We start from the raw sequence: 16,473 nt of genomic DNA, 5'->3' as shown, positions 1-16,473 counted from the left end.
GTTAATGACCTTAGATATAGCTGTTTTAGTAGTGTTTGGACTAAAACCTGATAGCAAAATTGGGAGAAATGCTTGGAAGATAGGAACATAGAGAAAGCAGGGTGGGTCACTCTTGATAGTAAGAAAAGTTATTACTAATAAATCTAAAAGATTATAAACCTATAATTTAAAAAATATAAAAGTGTGAAGTCAAAATTCAAAGACCCTACCCCCTTAATAAATCTAAAAGATTATAAACCTATAATTTAAAAAATATAAAAGTGTGAAGTCAAAATTCAAAGACCCTACCCGCTTTCTGCTGCTTCTTACTCACCGCTTCCAGCTTAGTTTGCAGTTTTCTCTTGAGACTACACTGTGGCTACAGAATGAATGGCAGCCTGGGCGGGAGAGAGATTTTTGAGAAGGAGACTCAAACCTGCCTTTGCCTGAGAAGAGCTAGTGGAAGAAAAAAATAAATAACAGTGAAACTAGGGAGGACTAGTGGAATAACTCCCAGAAAAGATAAAAGGAAGGAGGGATTCAGTGGCCAAGTTGGAGAAAAGAACAGGGGCACTCGTTTCTTTGAGTCAGAAGGAAAGGAGATCATTTTTCTCTCTCAACTAGTAGACTGGTCCCTGCTGTGAGTGACTGAGGTTTGGACAGGGTTGATGGCATCTCTTGGTATAACCACAGGAATGAGCAAAAGAATGGCAGCATGCAGGATCCAGGTCAGGCCCCACCTATATTCAAAATGACTTTTTCATTGAGGAATGCCATGATGCAGGGGGATGTGCCATCTCATTGATTTCCGAGGATGACTCAGTTCATTGGCTGGTTGACTAAGGGAGCTGTTTCTTCCTTCCCCTCTGAGTGTAAGTTTACTAAACTGTGCATTTACATTTAAAAGCCAGCTTTTTTACTCTCCTCTTTCACTTTTATTAAGAGGCTCTTTAGTTCCTTTTCCCTTTCTGCCATAAGGGTGGTGTTATTTGCATATCTGAGGTTATTGATATTACTCCCAGCAATCTTGATTCCAGCTTGTAATTTATTATGCATGATGATCCAGCATTATGCGTGATGTACTCTGCATACAAGTTAAATAAGCAGGGTGACAATATACAGCCTTAGTACTCCTTTTTCAGCCTGGAACCAATCTGTTGTTCCATGTCCGGTTCTAACTGTTGCTTCTTGACCTGCATACAGATTCCTCAGGAGGCAGGTAAGGTGGTCTTGTATTCCCATCTCTTTTAAGAATTTTCCAGTTTGCTGTGACCCATACAGTCAAACGCTTTGGCGTAGTCAATAAAGTAGATGTTTTTCTGGAACTCTCTTGCTTTTTTGATGATCCAACGGATGTTGGCAATTTGATTTCTGGTTCCTCTGCCTTTTCTAATCCAGCTTGAACATCTGGAAGTTCATGGTTCATGTACTGTTGAAGCCTCGCTTGGAGGATTTTCAGCATTATTCTGCTAACGTGTGAGATGAGTGCAATTGTGTGGTAGTTTGAACATTCAGTGGCATTGCCTTTCTTTGCGATTGGAATGAAAACTGACCTTTTCCAGTCCTGTGGCCACTGCTGAGTTTTCCAAATTTGCTGGCATATTGAGTGCAGCACTTTTGAAATTCCATCACCTCCACTAGCTTTGTTTGTGGTGATGCTCCCTAAGGCCCACCTGACTTCACATTCCAGGATGTCTGGCTCTAGGTGATTGATAACACCAGTGAAAAAACTGGCTTAAAGCTCAACATTTAAAAAACAAAGATCATGGCATCCAGACCCATCACTTCATGGCAAATAGACGGGGAAACAATGAAAACAGTGACAGACTCTTTTTTTGGTCTCCAAAATTTTTGCAGATGGTGATTGCAGCCATGAAATTAAAAGATGCTTGCTCCTTTGAAGAAAAACTATACCACACCTAGACAGTATATTAAAAAGCAGACATTACTTTGCTGACAAAGGTCCATCTAGTCAAACCTGTGATTTTTCCAGTAGTCATGTATGGATGTGAGAGTTGAACCATAAAGAAAGCTGAGCGCCGAAGAATTGATGCTTTTGAACTGTGATGTTGGGGAGGACTCTTGAGAGTCCCTTGGACCTCAAGGATATGAAACCAGTCAATTCTGAAGGATATCAGTCCTGAATATTCACTGGAAGGACTGATGCTGAAGCTGAAACTCCAATACTTTGGCCACCTTATGTGAAGAACTGACTCATTGGGAAAAACCAGTGCTGGAAAAGATTGAAGGCAGGAGGAGAAGGGGATGACAGAGGATGAGGTGGTTGTATGGCATCATCAACTCAATGGACATGAGTTTGAGCAAGCTCTGGGAGTTGGTGAAGGACAGGGAAGCCTGGCGTGCTGCAGTCCATGGGATCACAAGGAGTCGGACACAACTGAGCGACTGAACTGAACTGACATTTAAAAGCAATCAAACAGGAATGCTCTTCAGTCCAGAGTAGTAGCTGTTCTTCCTTTCTGTGAGCCTCTTGAGAAGGCTCTCAGGTGAATGATAAATTTGACAAAGTGATTAGAGACCTCATGCGTTGATAAAATCATTTTCACTTCCTTTTTTAAAGAAACAAGTAAATTATCCCTGGACATTAATCATATTGCAGTGACAATCTAAAATGTGGTCAGGGTAGATTCGATTTGCTATATTTTGAATATAAATATTGTTAAGAATTAAATGGTTATATATAAAGTTTGTATTTATGAACCTCATTTAATATTTTGTAAAAATAGGAATGGAAGTTACATTACCTGCTTCAGAGAATAGAATTGTCTAAATAAATATCTAAACAGTTGTCCTTGTTAAATATTTCTCCGTGTGTATGTAATTATTTCTCCTCAAGATTTTATGTAGAAATTATTTACTAATGGAGTTGGTGATGGACAGGGAGGCCTGGCATGCTGTGATTCATGGGGTCGCAAAGAGTCAGACACGACTGAGCGACTAAACTGAACTGAATCACATTTAGAGGATTTAAAATATGAGCTTTACTTTTCCTTTTTATATTTTTTAGGAGACCCATGTACAGTATCATCTCAGTTGGAGTTAGAAGAAGCCTTTCGGCTTTATGAGCTAAACAAGGATTCTGAGCTGTTGATTCATGGTAAGGAGTAGTCATTTCTTCCTATAATCTTGGGAAATTTCTATTTGTGTATCCCTTCCTGGATATTAAACTGTGATTATATCAGTGTTTCACAGCAAAGTTTTAGCATACAATTTAGGAATCAAGTGCCCAGCAGAACCTAAGTCATCTTCTTGCAGTTTTGTAGTGTATTCAAATAATGATTTCCAGAAGTAAGATATCTTAAATGTTCTTCCTTTTATTTAAGGGATAACCGTGAAACTGTTTATGTAGTTATCATAAACTTTAATGTGTTAAAGGTCAACAAGCCTCAGAGGTGGGCAGTGGTATAGAAGGAGAGACTGAAACTCAGCCATCACGTAACTGGTACACTATAGACCTGGGTTGTATATCCAGCTACTTTCATCCCAAACCTGTCCTTTTCATTCTGCCCCTCAAATTTTTTATACCATGTATAACCCACTTACTATGATGAATATAATTGTAATACATTAGTAGTATTTCATGTAACATTTTGGGAGCCTTAGGAGACTAAACCTAGGGAACTCTTTAAAACTTGAAACAAATACACATCTCCCTTCAGTATAATGACTCATTTCATTACCTTGTTATTCCTTTGTACTTTCCTTTACAGTGTGTTTTCTTAAAAAACAATAGTTTGATTTTTGTCTGCCTTCGGAATTTGGCATAGTGACTCCCAAAGGTTTTATGCTCTAATTTATTGAGATCCTGGAAGAACTTTCAAAGTCATTCTTTGGTCGTCTCTTCCTAGAATAAAACAATAATGGATGTTTAAAGAAATTATGGATCCATAGTCTTGAACAGTTTAAGTGTTGCTTTTTATGCTGTATCACAGATCTGTTTTCAGAAGTTAGCTTATATTTCAACTTTTAAAAATATTTCAGGAACTGTGCTTCCCATACTGTGTGCTCTAAACCATGTCCTTTTTGTACATCACAAAGAGTTGACTAGCTGTTCATAAATGCGCTATTTAATTATATTCTCTTTATAAGAATGTTTTGAATTAGCAGGTTTATGAATGTGTAGTTTCTTAGACAAAGCTTATGTTTTTGTATTTGGGTATGTTTTTCAATGAAGTTTAGTATATACATCTTTTAAAAGCTATCGTGGCTTGTGTTTATATTTGAATACATCTTGTAATTTTAATTCTTCATCCTAGAAGATTTGTCACTACAATAAAGATTTAAGGAAATAGTTAATGATTTCTCTTATGACAAAAAAGTCAGTTGGTGATGTAATAGAGACAGGAATGAGTAACTTGAGCTTCTAATACATTGTTTATGGATGTCGCTTTCATAAGAACTTCTTTCATTATAGCCTTGGTAAATTGGATCCCTTCCAAAAATCATACTGACCACACACTAAAATACTTTATGTCAAGAGAGGGTCAGGTTGGCATTTTGATCAACTTATATGATTTTTTAATATAAAAGTCTGTATAATCTGTATGTTTTAAATGTGCTGTATTAATTTTAATTTGTTATCTTTCAGTATTCCCTTGTGTACCAGAACGTCCTGGAATGCCCTGTCCAGGCGAAGATAGTAAGTGTTTACAGACATCATACCTTTGAGTAGAATTATTTATGATAAAAATGGCACAAGTGAAATGAAATCAGAACTAGATCTTTTAATTCATTTCTTTTCTTTTTCATTCTTAAATCTAATTTAGAATAGGTTAGCACACTGCCTAAATTCTCTACTTTTCCTAGATCAAAATCAGGCAGTTAAAAAAAAAAGCAGATAGTTTTTGATTACTACTTACTGACAATTGTCTGTTGTGCATTTGAAAGGAAAATTAAGTTCCTTATAAGTCATTTCTTGTTTTTTAATTTTGGAAATTTTCAAACCTTAGGAGAAGTTAAAAAACATAGAAACATTGAAAACAAAGATACCCATATATCCTTTACCTAGATTCACCAATTATTAACATTTTCTATGTTTGTTTTATCTCTGTATCTGTGCACGCATACACATACATGTATATACACAACAAACACTTATTTTTATTTTTTTGCTGTATCATTTTAGAGTAAGCAGTTGAAATGACACTTTACCTCTATATACTTTATCATAAATCCTTAGGGACTGTTATGGGACTTTCTTTTGAATGTCTAATCCACTGGTTAATGAAAGGTTGTTGCGGAATGACACAAAGACACTGGGATTCTTGGCCTCCTGAGGAGAAGAATTCAATCTGGGACCAGAGACAAGGCTTGATCACTCAGAGCTTTTGTGTAATAAAGTTTTATTAAAGTATAAAGGAGACAGAGAAAGCTTCTGACATAGGCATCAGAAGGGGGCAAAAGAATACCCCCCTGCTAGTCTTCAACTGGATGTTATATAGTCACTAGCAGTCTGTTAATGAAATAAAGGAATGTCTTAAAACTCAGAATAGCACCAGGCCCTTCACCCATGAGATGCATTTTGGGATAATCTTAACACCAGACCATTCATCCCAGGCCATAAAATGATTAACTTGAATCTTGTAGAATGGCAGATTACCATACAAATAGTTTCGTTTACATAGATTAGGGGGAATTAGGTGTTTCTATATAGAGTTGGGTTGTGTACTTTATAGACTGGAGAAGGAAATGGCAACCCACACCAGTATTCTTGCCTGGAAAACCCGTGGACAGAGGAGCCTGGTGGGCTATAGTCGATGGGGTCGCAAAGAGTCGCACATGACTTAGTGACTGAATGACAATAACAACTTTATAGGAAGGGGGGGAAATATAAGGAGTAGGTAGGGCTCTGAAGGAATAGGGAAACATTTAGGTTTGGATTCAGCTAGGAGTATTTCACTGGATTTCCAGTGGCAAATGGGTTACAGCCAGCGTGGGCTGCCTTCACAGAGGTGTTGGAAAAGCAGCTCTCCTCTCTTTGTCCAGTCTTGGACAAAGAAAGTCTTGCCATTGTAGCAAGTCTTGCTTGCACAACCCCATGTCCATATTTATTATGAGTCTGTAGTACACTTCCCAGATAAAATGTCATTTCCTCACTTTTCATTATATTTCATGCTCACCTTTCCACTTTAAAATTTGCTGGTGGAGATTTTTATATACTCCTCCCTGGTATAATTAATATTACTAAACTAGAGCATGAAGGAAAATTGATAACCGTTAAGGTGATCTCCTGGCTCTTTTAATTCCTAGACATTAACATGTTTACCATCTGATATATATCAAGTTGTAGTTCATGAAAGTTTCTTAAATAAGATACTCTTAGTTTAAGATGGTGAACTTTCTGTTTTGGTTAGGCAATGGCAAGCCACTCCAGTACTCTTGCTTAGAAAATCCCATGGATGGAGGAGCCTGGTAGGCTGCAGTCCGTGGGGTTGCTATGGGTCAGACACGACTGAGCAACTTCACTTTCACACATTGGAGAAGGAAATGGCAACCCACTCCAGTGTTCTTGCCTGGAGAATCCCAGGGACAGGGGAGCCTGGTGGGCTTCCGTCTGTGGGGTCACACAGAGTCGGACACGACTGAAGTGACTTAGCAGCAGCAGCAGCAGCAACAAAATAAATAATTGAAAATAAAAGCATACATATTTGAGTTTCTGTATTAGGGTTTCCCTGGTGGCTCAGATGGTAAAGAATCTGCATGGAATGTGGGAGGCCCAGGTTTGATCCCTGGGTTGGGAAGATCTACTGGAGAAGGAAATGGCAACCCACTCCAGTATTCTTGCCTGGAGAATTCCATGGACAAAGGAGCCTGGCAGGCTACAGTCCTTGGGGTCCCAAAGAGTCGGACACGACTAAGCATGACTAACACACACACATTAGTGGCTCAGACGTAAAGAATTTGCCTGCCAGTACGGGAGACACAGGAGGTGTGGGTTCAATCCCTGGGTGGGGAGGATCTGCTGGAGAAGGATATGGCAACCCATCCAGTATTCTTGCCTGGAATAAGAATACCCAATCCAGTATTCTTGCCTGGAAAGTCCCACAGACAGAAGAGCCTGGTGGAGAGCGCACAGTCTCAGAATTTCTGTTTCAGAGCATTTTACCTGTTTTAGTCTACATTAATTTTAAATAATAGACTCAGTGCTATATTTGCTTTAAAATGAGTTTAGAAAGCTAATGGACTCTCCACAGTATTTCTATTACTGTGGAATGACTAAATAGGAAATATATGTAATAGTGATTGATTTAACCAAAATTACACTGATAGTTGATTTGATCGCATGGAACCTCTTAGTTTGTTTAGGGAAAGTATTTAGAGTATTTAAAAATATAAAAGCCATTGAATGAAAGATTGTTGTGGAAGAGAATATTCTCGTGGTTACAAAATGTTCATTATACAGTACTGTGCTTTTAAAATGAAGAAAACTAGCCATCACTGTCTTTAACAGAGTGATTGAATACATAGTAGGAGTCAACAATCTCACATTTGTATATTTCTTGATGTGATGCAGTAAGAAATACACATCGCCTATGTGTTATTTTTGCCAGAAGTATTTAATATCTGGGAAGCGTTACAAATCCGTATTAGATTTGAATCTAGTTAGGAAACAGACAAATCCAGAGTGTAGGACTTAAGACAGAACAGCTGCCTAAACTTTTTCAACATCATAAAAAACAAACAACAGTGAATGAGACAGAGTGACTGTTCTAGCATATATTAAAGAGACAGAAAAGGCATAGTAATGAAATGCAATGCCTCAATCTTGACTGGATCCTGGAGAGAAAAAGAAAACTGAAAGATACTTTTCAGGCAAATGGGAAATTTGCATATGAACTGCATATTAGATGTTATTGAATTAATGTTAACTTTCTAAGACACCGTAATGGTATTGTGGTCAAATAGAATTAGGGGGAGTGTCTTTAATCTCAGACAATAGATACTTGGATATTTAAAGGTGAACTGTTAGGATGTCTGCAATTTATTTTTAAATGATACAGAAAAAAAGTGTTTAAATAGAGAAGAAAGCAAATGTGGCAGAGTGATTGTAATTGATAAATGTAGTTGAAAGATGGAAGCATTTATTGTTCTATTCTTTCAACTTCTCTGTGGGCTTACAATTTTTTTTTAATTAAAAGGGAAAAAATAACAGGAAATCAGTAATAGTTTTTCAGATATTTATACTCCATGGGCTTTATTTTCGTCTAATCTCTTGATGAATCTATTTTGTTTTTTCACTTTCAGGTTTTTAATCAATATATATATTTTTATAGTGAATATCATAAAAAATCATAGACTTTATTATAAAATGACTTGCAATCATACTTGCTCTTTTTAAAAAACTTTTAATTTCTGTTTAGAATCCATTTACCGACGAGGTGCACGCCGCTGGAGAAAGCTTTATTGTGCAAATGGACACACTTTTCAAGCCAAGCGTTTCAACAGGGTAAACCTTCGTTTATTATGTTGATAATTTGAGAAATCTGTTTTTTTCCTCTCTACTGTTATTCCCTTCTAAAGGAGTAAGTAGTTAGGAAAAAAAAAAAGAGTTAGTTGCTCAGTCACGTCCGAATTTTTGCAACTCCATGGACTGTAGCCCACCAGGCTCCTCTGTCCTTGGAATTCTCCAGGCAAGAATACAAGAGTGGGTTGCCATTCCCTTCTCCAGGGGATCTTCCCGACCCAGGAATCGAACCTGAGTCTCCTGCACTGCAGGCAGATTCTTTACTGTCTGAGTCACCAGTAGGGTGACCTATAATTCCTAGTTTACCTGGTGTAGTATATTTGCTATCTTGAAATAATTTTTAATAGCATCTCTTGACTCTTAAAAATGTTCCAGATTGAATGATTAGTTATATGATTACCATAGCTATAAGAAAACTGGATATTTTGAATATAATTCAAGACAGCTAAAAAATAAGCAAGGTTTAGTTTGCAAACCATTTACTATTGGGTTTTTTCCTTTAAGTTTCTCTGTTTTATAAAACGATCATTGCAGACACTTCGCTAGTTTTTACTGTGTACCATGCACTCTTCTGAATGTTTGACATGTGCTGCTCCGCTCAGCTTAAGGGATCTTAAGTTCTCCAACCAGGGATCAAACGTATGCCCCCTGCAGTGGAAGCACAGAATCTTAACCACTGGACCACCAGGGGAATCCCTATTTTCCATTTTAGAGATGAAGAAACTGAGGTGCAAAACAGTCAAATAACTTGCCCAAGATAACCGAGCTAGTAAGTGACAGAGGCAAGGTTTGAAAGCAGTCTCTCTCCAGAAGTCCATGTTTTTAACCACTCTTGACAACTACAAATATATGGATTCCATTTCCATTGTAACTGTGCCGAGTTCTCAGTTCATTAATATAATAGAAGCCACCACCTGAGGTTCCCAAATTCCTATTCCCAGTCACACTGATATTTAAAAAGTTTTGAAGTGAAAAATCACTTTAGGTGTTGCTGCATAAGACACGTTTGACGTCTGAACAGTCTGGAAGGTTTATGTTGGCTTGAGATCCTTGCACAGGTTTTCTGCCATGCTTTTCAAATTTAATTCACTTTTCCTATTTTCATTACTCTGAGCTTAATTATATGAAGACTGAAAATCCGTGGACTTAGGAAACGTTATGGTTACAAATTTCACTGTCTCTTTAAAACAAGCTCTGTTTTCTGTTTATTTCCTGTGACCATCATAGCTTTAAGTTGTGTATGATAAAGGGATTTGAGTTAGAGAAGAAAACTACTTATTTCACTGTTCTATGAGCAAACTGTTGGGAAAGTTTATGATGTGCTTTTTGTTAATTAAAAAAAAAATACTGTCGAATTACTCTTTCCAGCGTGCACACTGTGCCATCTGCACTGACCGAATTTGGGGACTTGGACGTCAAGGATATAAGTGTATCAACTGCAAGCTCCTGGTTCATAAGAAGTGCCACAAACTTGTCACAATTGAATGTGGGCGGCATTCTTTGCCACCGGTAAGACACTGTTGTCTAATTTTCCTTAACAGAGCATTTTTGATACCTCTGCTAGAACAGAAGACTAAAATAGGGGAATGTTAAGGAATCAAAGCTCAACAGTGTTGTTACAGAATGTGACTAGGAACACTTTAGGAGTCCAGTTAACATACTGTGAATTTGGAATCAGATCGCTACAAATTTGTTTGTAGGATGTGGTTAACTTCTTTGTTTGACCTGATGTAAAATCCTTTGGTCTAAATTAGAAAAACGCAAGGCGAATCATTTGAAAGCTGTATTTCTCTTCTCTTAGCTACTTTTCAGTCTAAGCTCCCGTTATTGTAGCATTTGTACTAAGCAGAGATCAGGTGAGAAGAGTCAGAGGCTTCCTGTTTGCTCTGTGAAGTGTGAGATAATGGGGAAGCTTTTGCACTTAAAATGTTTATTTTTCACGTTCTATTTTAAATATGAAATTAAAACGTGTTCATTACAGTTATTGTATAATGAGCTTGAATCATCCTGAAACCCTCACACACTGGGTCTGTGAAAAAATTGTGTTCCACAGAATCAGTCCCTGGTGCCAAAAAAGTTGGGGACCACTGTTTTAGAAGGATTATAACATATTTATTCTTAGTACCTACTCTGGACATTGTGAAAATAGGTTTTAACTGGTAGCTCGTTGGTAGTAGCATTATTTAGCTAGTTCATATCAGTTTACAAATGGGTTTTTTGGTTAGAGAGGTTGAAAGTCAATCTTAACAAGCAGCAGAAGGCCAGAAATTGTGAAAATAATTTATCCAGGTTACTGATATATTCTTGAGTATTCTTAGTCAATGGAATGACTTGTGTGAGTTCATAAATGCAGATGGATTTAAAAGGGACAGGGTTAGTGATTATATTGATACTTTAGGATGTGTGCTAAACACATTGAAAATCCAATGGGCTTCTTTTTAAAGCAACCTTAAAATTATAACTCAGTAACTAGTGCTGCTTCTCAAGTTTACTCTCTCTTGCTCTTATACACAGTTTGGGTCCAGAATTGAATAAGTAACATTTTGGTTTGAATTAGCATTGTTCCTGAGGTTGTTGGCAGTTAGTTTCTTGAAGGTGTTTCTTTTCCTTTTGTGGGTCACTGACTCCTTTGAGAGTCTTCAGAAAAAAATGGGAAACCCATGAATCTTTACATTTAATTTCAAGAGATTCATTGACAGCGAAATAACTTTATACTGAGACTCCTTTTGCCAGACTTAAAGTGAGTATGTGAAGCCCACAGGAGGAATAGATGGTGTAGAAGAGAAATAAATCAGAGTCTACAACAGTTTAGTTGGATGTCTAATTGATGGTCTTGAAATTAATTTTGCTTTTTCTGCTATCTGTAAAATGTGACTCACATTACCTTATTCATAGGAATGTTGTATTGTTTCTTGTAATAAAATTAAAAATAAATTGTATAGAGGAATATAATCCTTACTAAGTTCCATTTCAAATTTAAATTTTAATATGCTATGTCTCATCAAAATGATATTGTTTCTGGATTTGTGGAAGTATTGATACTTAAAGAGAGTCCACTAAGTTACTGTGTCTTTGGAAATGACTGTAGGAACCAATGATGCCCATGGACCAGTCATCCCTGCACTCAGACCATGCACAAACAGGTAAGAATGACATGGCGCAAACCACTGCTCATTAACAGAGTGTCACTTAAAGACTTCTGTGTGTGAATCTTTCACCTAAATGCAAAGACGTTTATATTCTTACCAGATAAAAGCTAAGTAACCATATTTTGGGGATTTAACATCAATCACCGTATTTAACATACATGTTTGGCATTTTAAAAAGACAACTATGTAAACTACAACACATGACTGTTTTCTTTAATTCAGATAAATTTCTTTTGAGACCTCTTTATATACTAAATCTTTTTTTTTTTCAATAATGAAGACATATTGATTTTGTGGACTGTTGACTCTATTCAAGTGACATTTTTAAATAAAACTATTATGAGATGAAGAAATGATGTAAAAGATACAGAGATGCTGTATAGAAAATTCAAAAAAGATCATGTGAGTTCAAATGTCTAGTAGATTCAAAGCCTTCAGTATGTCTCTGAGAAATTTGGAGAGCAATTACACGGGACATGGCAGCCTGATCTGGGGTGAATCAAGAAAAAGGGGCTTTTTCTAGGACAGAATGTGGCATCTTCTTCATGGAAGAAGCTAGTTATATGAAATATAGGCTTTTTTGGCCCCAGCTGCTTTAAGGAATAGAAACCTAGAGTCCAATCTAGTCCAAACTAGAGACCCTCCATCTCTTATGTCTCAGTCTTACTAATTAAATAGGGTTTATAGGGTTACCCTTTTAGAAGGAATTTGTAAAGAAGAAAAATATATTTTAAAATAGCAAAAGTATTTGTTAAAATCAGTAGTGGCTGTTGATTGGTTCGTTCTCTTTACCCTCATTAGAGATTAGAATTTAACTGATATTTATGCATAATTCGTTAGTAGTAGGACAGATATTCAGTTTTAAATGATGAACAATTATTGAAAAATAAAAATTAAATGAGAAAATTTTGTGTAACTTAATGTGTACTATGTTTTTCTTCTTTTTTTTAAATGTTTGGGATTGGGTTTTTAGTAATTCCATATAATCCTTCAAGTCATGAAAGTTTGGACCAAGTTGGTGAAGAAAAGGAGGTAAGATAATTAATCTTATGGTACATTATGTCATCAGCTTTTTAATAACACGTGACAGTTTAAAAACATGACAGACTGACTTGCTTAAATTTTAGGTCATACTGGAAAAATACAGCGATGATTTTTAATGATTCTAGAGTTTTATTCTGATTTAATTTGTTAATTAAATTACTAATATCATTTAAATAGTCTGGTGTGGTGGGATAACTTATTTTCATTTTAAAGTAGTATAATCTAAAATTATAATGTACTTAAGAATGGTGTTTCAAAATACTTGGTGGTATTATTTAAAATCTCAATCCTTCCATTTTACGGACTAATGGTTTATTTAAAGTATAAATAATTAAACATCTTAACTGCCCATCTTTTTTCTGACTGTTAAGCAGTTTATCAGTTTTTTAAACAGTTTAATTTAAAATGTTGAATTCAAATGATAACCAATTTTTTTTAAAAAGCTTATGGTAAGATTTAGCATGCCTCACACATTTCACTCCCAGTTTGACTTCTGAGAAACAACCTTTTTTAATCTTTTCTAGTTGTGTCCACAATGTGTTTTTCCCTCTCTTTTTCAGGTTTTTCAACTTTATATACTTCTGGCCATGAAAGGTTTAAACTAGTATACTGTGTTGTGCTGTTCTAAGTTGCATCAGTTGTGTGCGACTCTTTGCGACCCTATGAACTGTAGCCCACCTGGCTCCTCTGTCCTTGAGAGTCTCCAGGCAAGAATACTGGTGTGGGGTGCCATGCCCCTCCTCCAGAGGATCTTCCCCACCTAGGGATCAAACCCGTGTCTCTTACGTCTCCTGCATTGGCAGGCAAGTTCTTTACCACTAGCGCCCCAACTAGTTTACTACCTCCTCCTTTTCTCTTTCCATTGTTTGATAAGTGTATTATGTTTTACTCTTGGGTTACCTTTTTATTATGGAAAATGTCAGGTATCAAGAAAAGTAAACAGAATACTATAACAACCCCCTGTGTCCATTACCCAGTTAAAACAATTGTCTGTATGTGTTTTGTCTACCAGCTTCTCTCACTCCTTTTGGCTTAGATGGTAAAGAATCTGCCTGAAATGCAGGAGACCCAGGTTCAATCCTGGGTCAGGAAGATCCCCTGAAGAAGGGAATGGCAACCCACTCCAGTATTCTTGGGTTTCTCTGGTGGCTCAGACAGTAAAGAATCTGCCTGCAATGTGGGAAACCTGGGTTTGATCCCTGGGTTGGGAAGATCCCCTGGAGAAGGAAACGGCTACCCACTCCAGTATTCTGGCCTGGAGAATTTCACGGACAGAGGTGCCTGGCAGGGCACATGGGGTCGCAAAGAGTCGGACACGACTGAACGACTTTCACTTCCCTCACTCCTGTACTGTTTTGAAGCACGTCTGTTGGTTACCTATTTGATCTCCTATCTCAGTTTCTTGTATCTCTTTTAGTTTGTTTGACATTCTTTTGCTATTTTATTACTGGTTGTTCTAGGGATTGCATCTTACACCCTTAACTTACTTAAATTCAATACAGATTATTAATAATATGTTTACCATTTTCCAGGATATGCAAGGACCTTAGGGCACTTTAAATTCCCTCATGCTCACTTCTTGCCTTTAGTGCTTTTTCTGTCCTATTTTAAAATTCTGCATGTCTGTGTGTTAGTGTTTTTGAACAGTCAGTCCGCACTTTGGTTTATCCACATCTTCTTCTTTTTGTTCTGTGTCCTTCCTGTGTGTCTGCTTCCATATGAGATCATCTTTCTTCCCGAAAAACTCAGTTTCCTTCAGTGAGAACAACTAGTGATGGATTTCCTTAGTTTTTGTTTGCTGAAAATGTGTTTATTTCACGTTCATTTTGAAGGCTATTTTTACAGGCTTTAGGATTGTAGATCATCGGGGGTAAGAGGGGATTTAGGCCCTTTAAAAGGTGACATTCCACTGTTTTCTGGCTTCTGCCATTTCATTCAGACTTATTGTTTATGTGAAGAAACTGTTACCTTCACTCTGTTTGATTCTCTTTTATGGTTTCCTATTAATCATACTTAGTCTATACATTGCTTTATCTTTTTACCATTTTCTGCATTCTTAATCCGCGCTAATCTGGTTTCTTTCACTCCTTTTTATTTATCCTTGTTTCCCAAGTCAGATTATTATTTCTACATTTTCTTTTGGATCATGATTCTCCTTCAGTTTTCATACTCCCCCCCCCGCCATTGGTGCTTACTAGTTTATCTTTCTGAAAAGTTGCTCCTTGCTTTTGTTTATACTCTTCGCTTCAGAGAATTCATACTTAATTCTCATGGGTACATCTGTTGGTTGTACGCCGAGAATTTTGCAGGCATCTAATAAAAGATTATCTTTACTCTTCTCTGTGAAGTATCATAAGCCTAAGTTTCTGGTTGTGAATGAATTACAGGGCTGACTGTCATTCCAAAGGAGCCTTGATATGGTGTAAATAAGAATGTTTTACATTAACTAAACTGCCTCATGCTTGTGTTCTGCCTGTAGTTTTAACTCAGCTTTCATACATAAAGCTCCTGGCAGACTCATCTTGATGTCTCACTGTAACTTCTAACTTCAATGTGAAAAATTGAGCTCATTATCTCATCAACTCTGCCAATCTTATCCTGTGCTCACACTTTCTTTTTCTATCAGTGATACCTCCAATCTCCTGGCCACCAAAGTTAGTGTCTTTTTTTTTTTTTTAATGCTTGTATCTTCATTGCCTCCATACCCCAAAGTTATCAGATTCTTTTAAAGACATCTTTTAAAGTTTCTCAGGTTTCAGCTCCTTCTCCATTCCAAACAACACCCCTCTGACCTCAACTCATGAATTTATCGTATCTCTTAAGTAGTGTGATTGTATCATTTGGGTTGATGTAAGAAAATAATTAAGAATTTAAATCAGAAAATATTTAAAAATCTTACAGGTTTATCTAGGTGTTAGAAATATATTGTGTTATGCAAAATACTTCGGGTATAGCTCTTTGATACAAATGTTCTCAACAGGCAATGAACACCAGGGAAAGTGGCAAAGCTTCTTCCAGTTTAGGTCTTCAAGATTTTGATTTGCTCCGAGTAATAGGAAGAGGAAGTTATGCTAAAGTACTGTTGGTGCGATTAAAAAAAACAGATCGTATTTATGCAATGAAAGTTGTGAAAAAAGAGCTTGTCAATGATGATGAGGTAAGCACGATGATGTTTTATTACCTCTAAACATTGGCTTAAGTGTATGATATCAGAAAAAATGTCACTGTTTGTGCCTTATTGTTTCAGTCTGCTTTTCTAAATACATGCTTCAGACTGCTTAATATATAAGATATATTTAAAGTTGTCTGATGATTATTAGATTTTTAAAAAAATAAACATCAAACCATATTATTATCAAGGGAAAGTACTTGAGCTTTGTAAAAGTTTGCTAGACTCTTTAATAATATTGAAAGATTTGCTGGGTAGTAGTTTCTTTTTGTATATAAATTATTATTTCATGATTATCAATGCTTTTGATGTTTAGCCTAGTTAGTCAATAATTGCATTTATTTATTAGAATTACTAAGAACAAATTTGTCATAGTTTTGATACTGTCATTCTAGTTTGACATAAATTTCTTTCCTGTTTTAAAACAGGATATTGACTGGGTACAGACAGAGAAACATGTTTTTGAACAGGCGTCCAATCATCCTTTTCTTGTTGGGCTTCATTCTTGCTTTCAGACAGAAAGCAGGTAAGATTGAAAGATAATGGAATGATTCCTGGGTTTGACACAATAAGAACATTTTGGTAAGTGATACAATAAGATCCCTTTTGACAGTAATTCCTGAAGTGGAAATCACATGGAGACACAA

The 16,473-nt window shown here is 36.5% G+C and overlaps 1 protein-coding gene across 2 annotated transcripts in view; it reads left to right on the top strand.

Annotated features, from left to right (window-relative positions):
- Positions 1–16,473, top strand: part of PRKCI (protein kinase C iota) — a 106,023-nt gene that overhangs the window by 69,440 nt on the left and 20,110 nt on the right. For both annotated transcript variants that reach the window (XM_088839224.1, XM_088839218.1), the window contains exons 3-10: positions 3,008–3,097; positions 4,589–4,639; positions 8,361–8,446; positions 9,833–9,973; positions 11,553–11,607; positions 12,587–12,645; positions 15,638–15,814; positions 16,255–16,352. In XM_088839224.1, the coding sequence (XP_088695350.1) occupies positions 3,008–3,097; positions 4,589–4,639; positions 8,361–8,446; positions 9,833–9,973; positions 11,553–11,607; positions 12,587–12,645; positions 15,638–15,814; positions 16,255–16,352 (757 nt within the window). The remainder of the gene's footprint in view (positions 1–3,007; positions 3,098–4,588; positions 4,640–8,360; positions 8,447–9,832; positions 9,974–11,552; positions 11,608–12,586; positions 12,646–15,637; positions 15,815–16,254; positions 16,353–16,473) is intronic.

This window comes from Moschus berezovskii, chromosome 1 (genome assembly GCF_049115385.1).
Source record: "Moschus berezovskii isolate FMDL1 chromosome 1, NW_MosBer_1.0, whole genome shotgun sequence".
Taxonomy (NCBI): Eukaryota; Metazoa; Chordata; class Mammalia; order Artiodactyla; family Moschidae; genus Moschus; species Moschus berezovskii.
The sequence above is the reverse complement of the archived record's forward strand: the minus strand, read 5'-3'. Positions and strand labels throughout refer to the sequence as shown.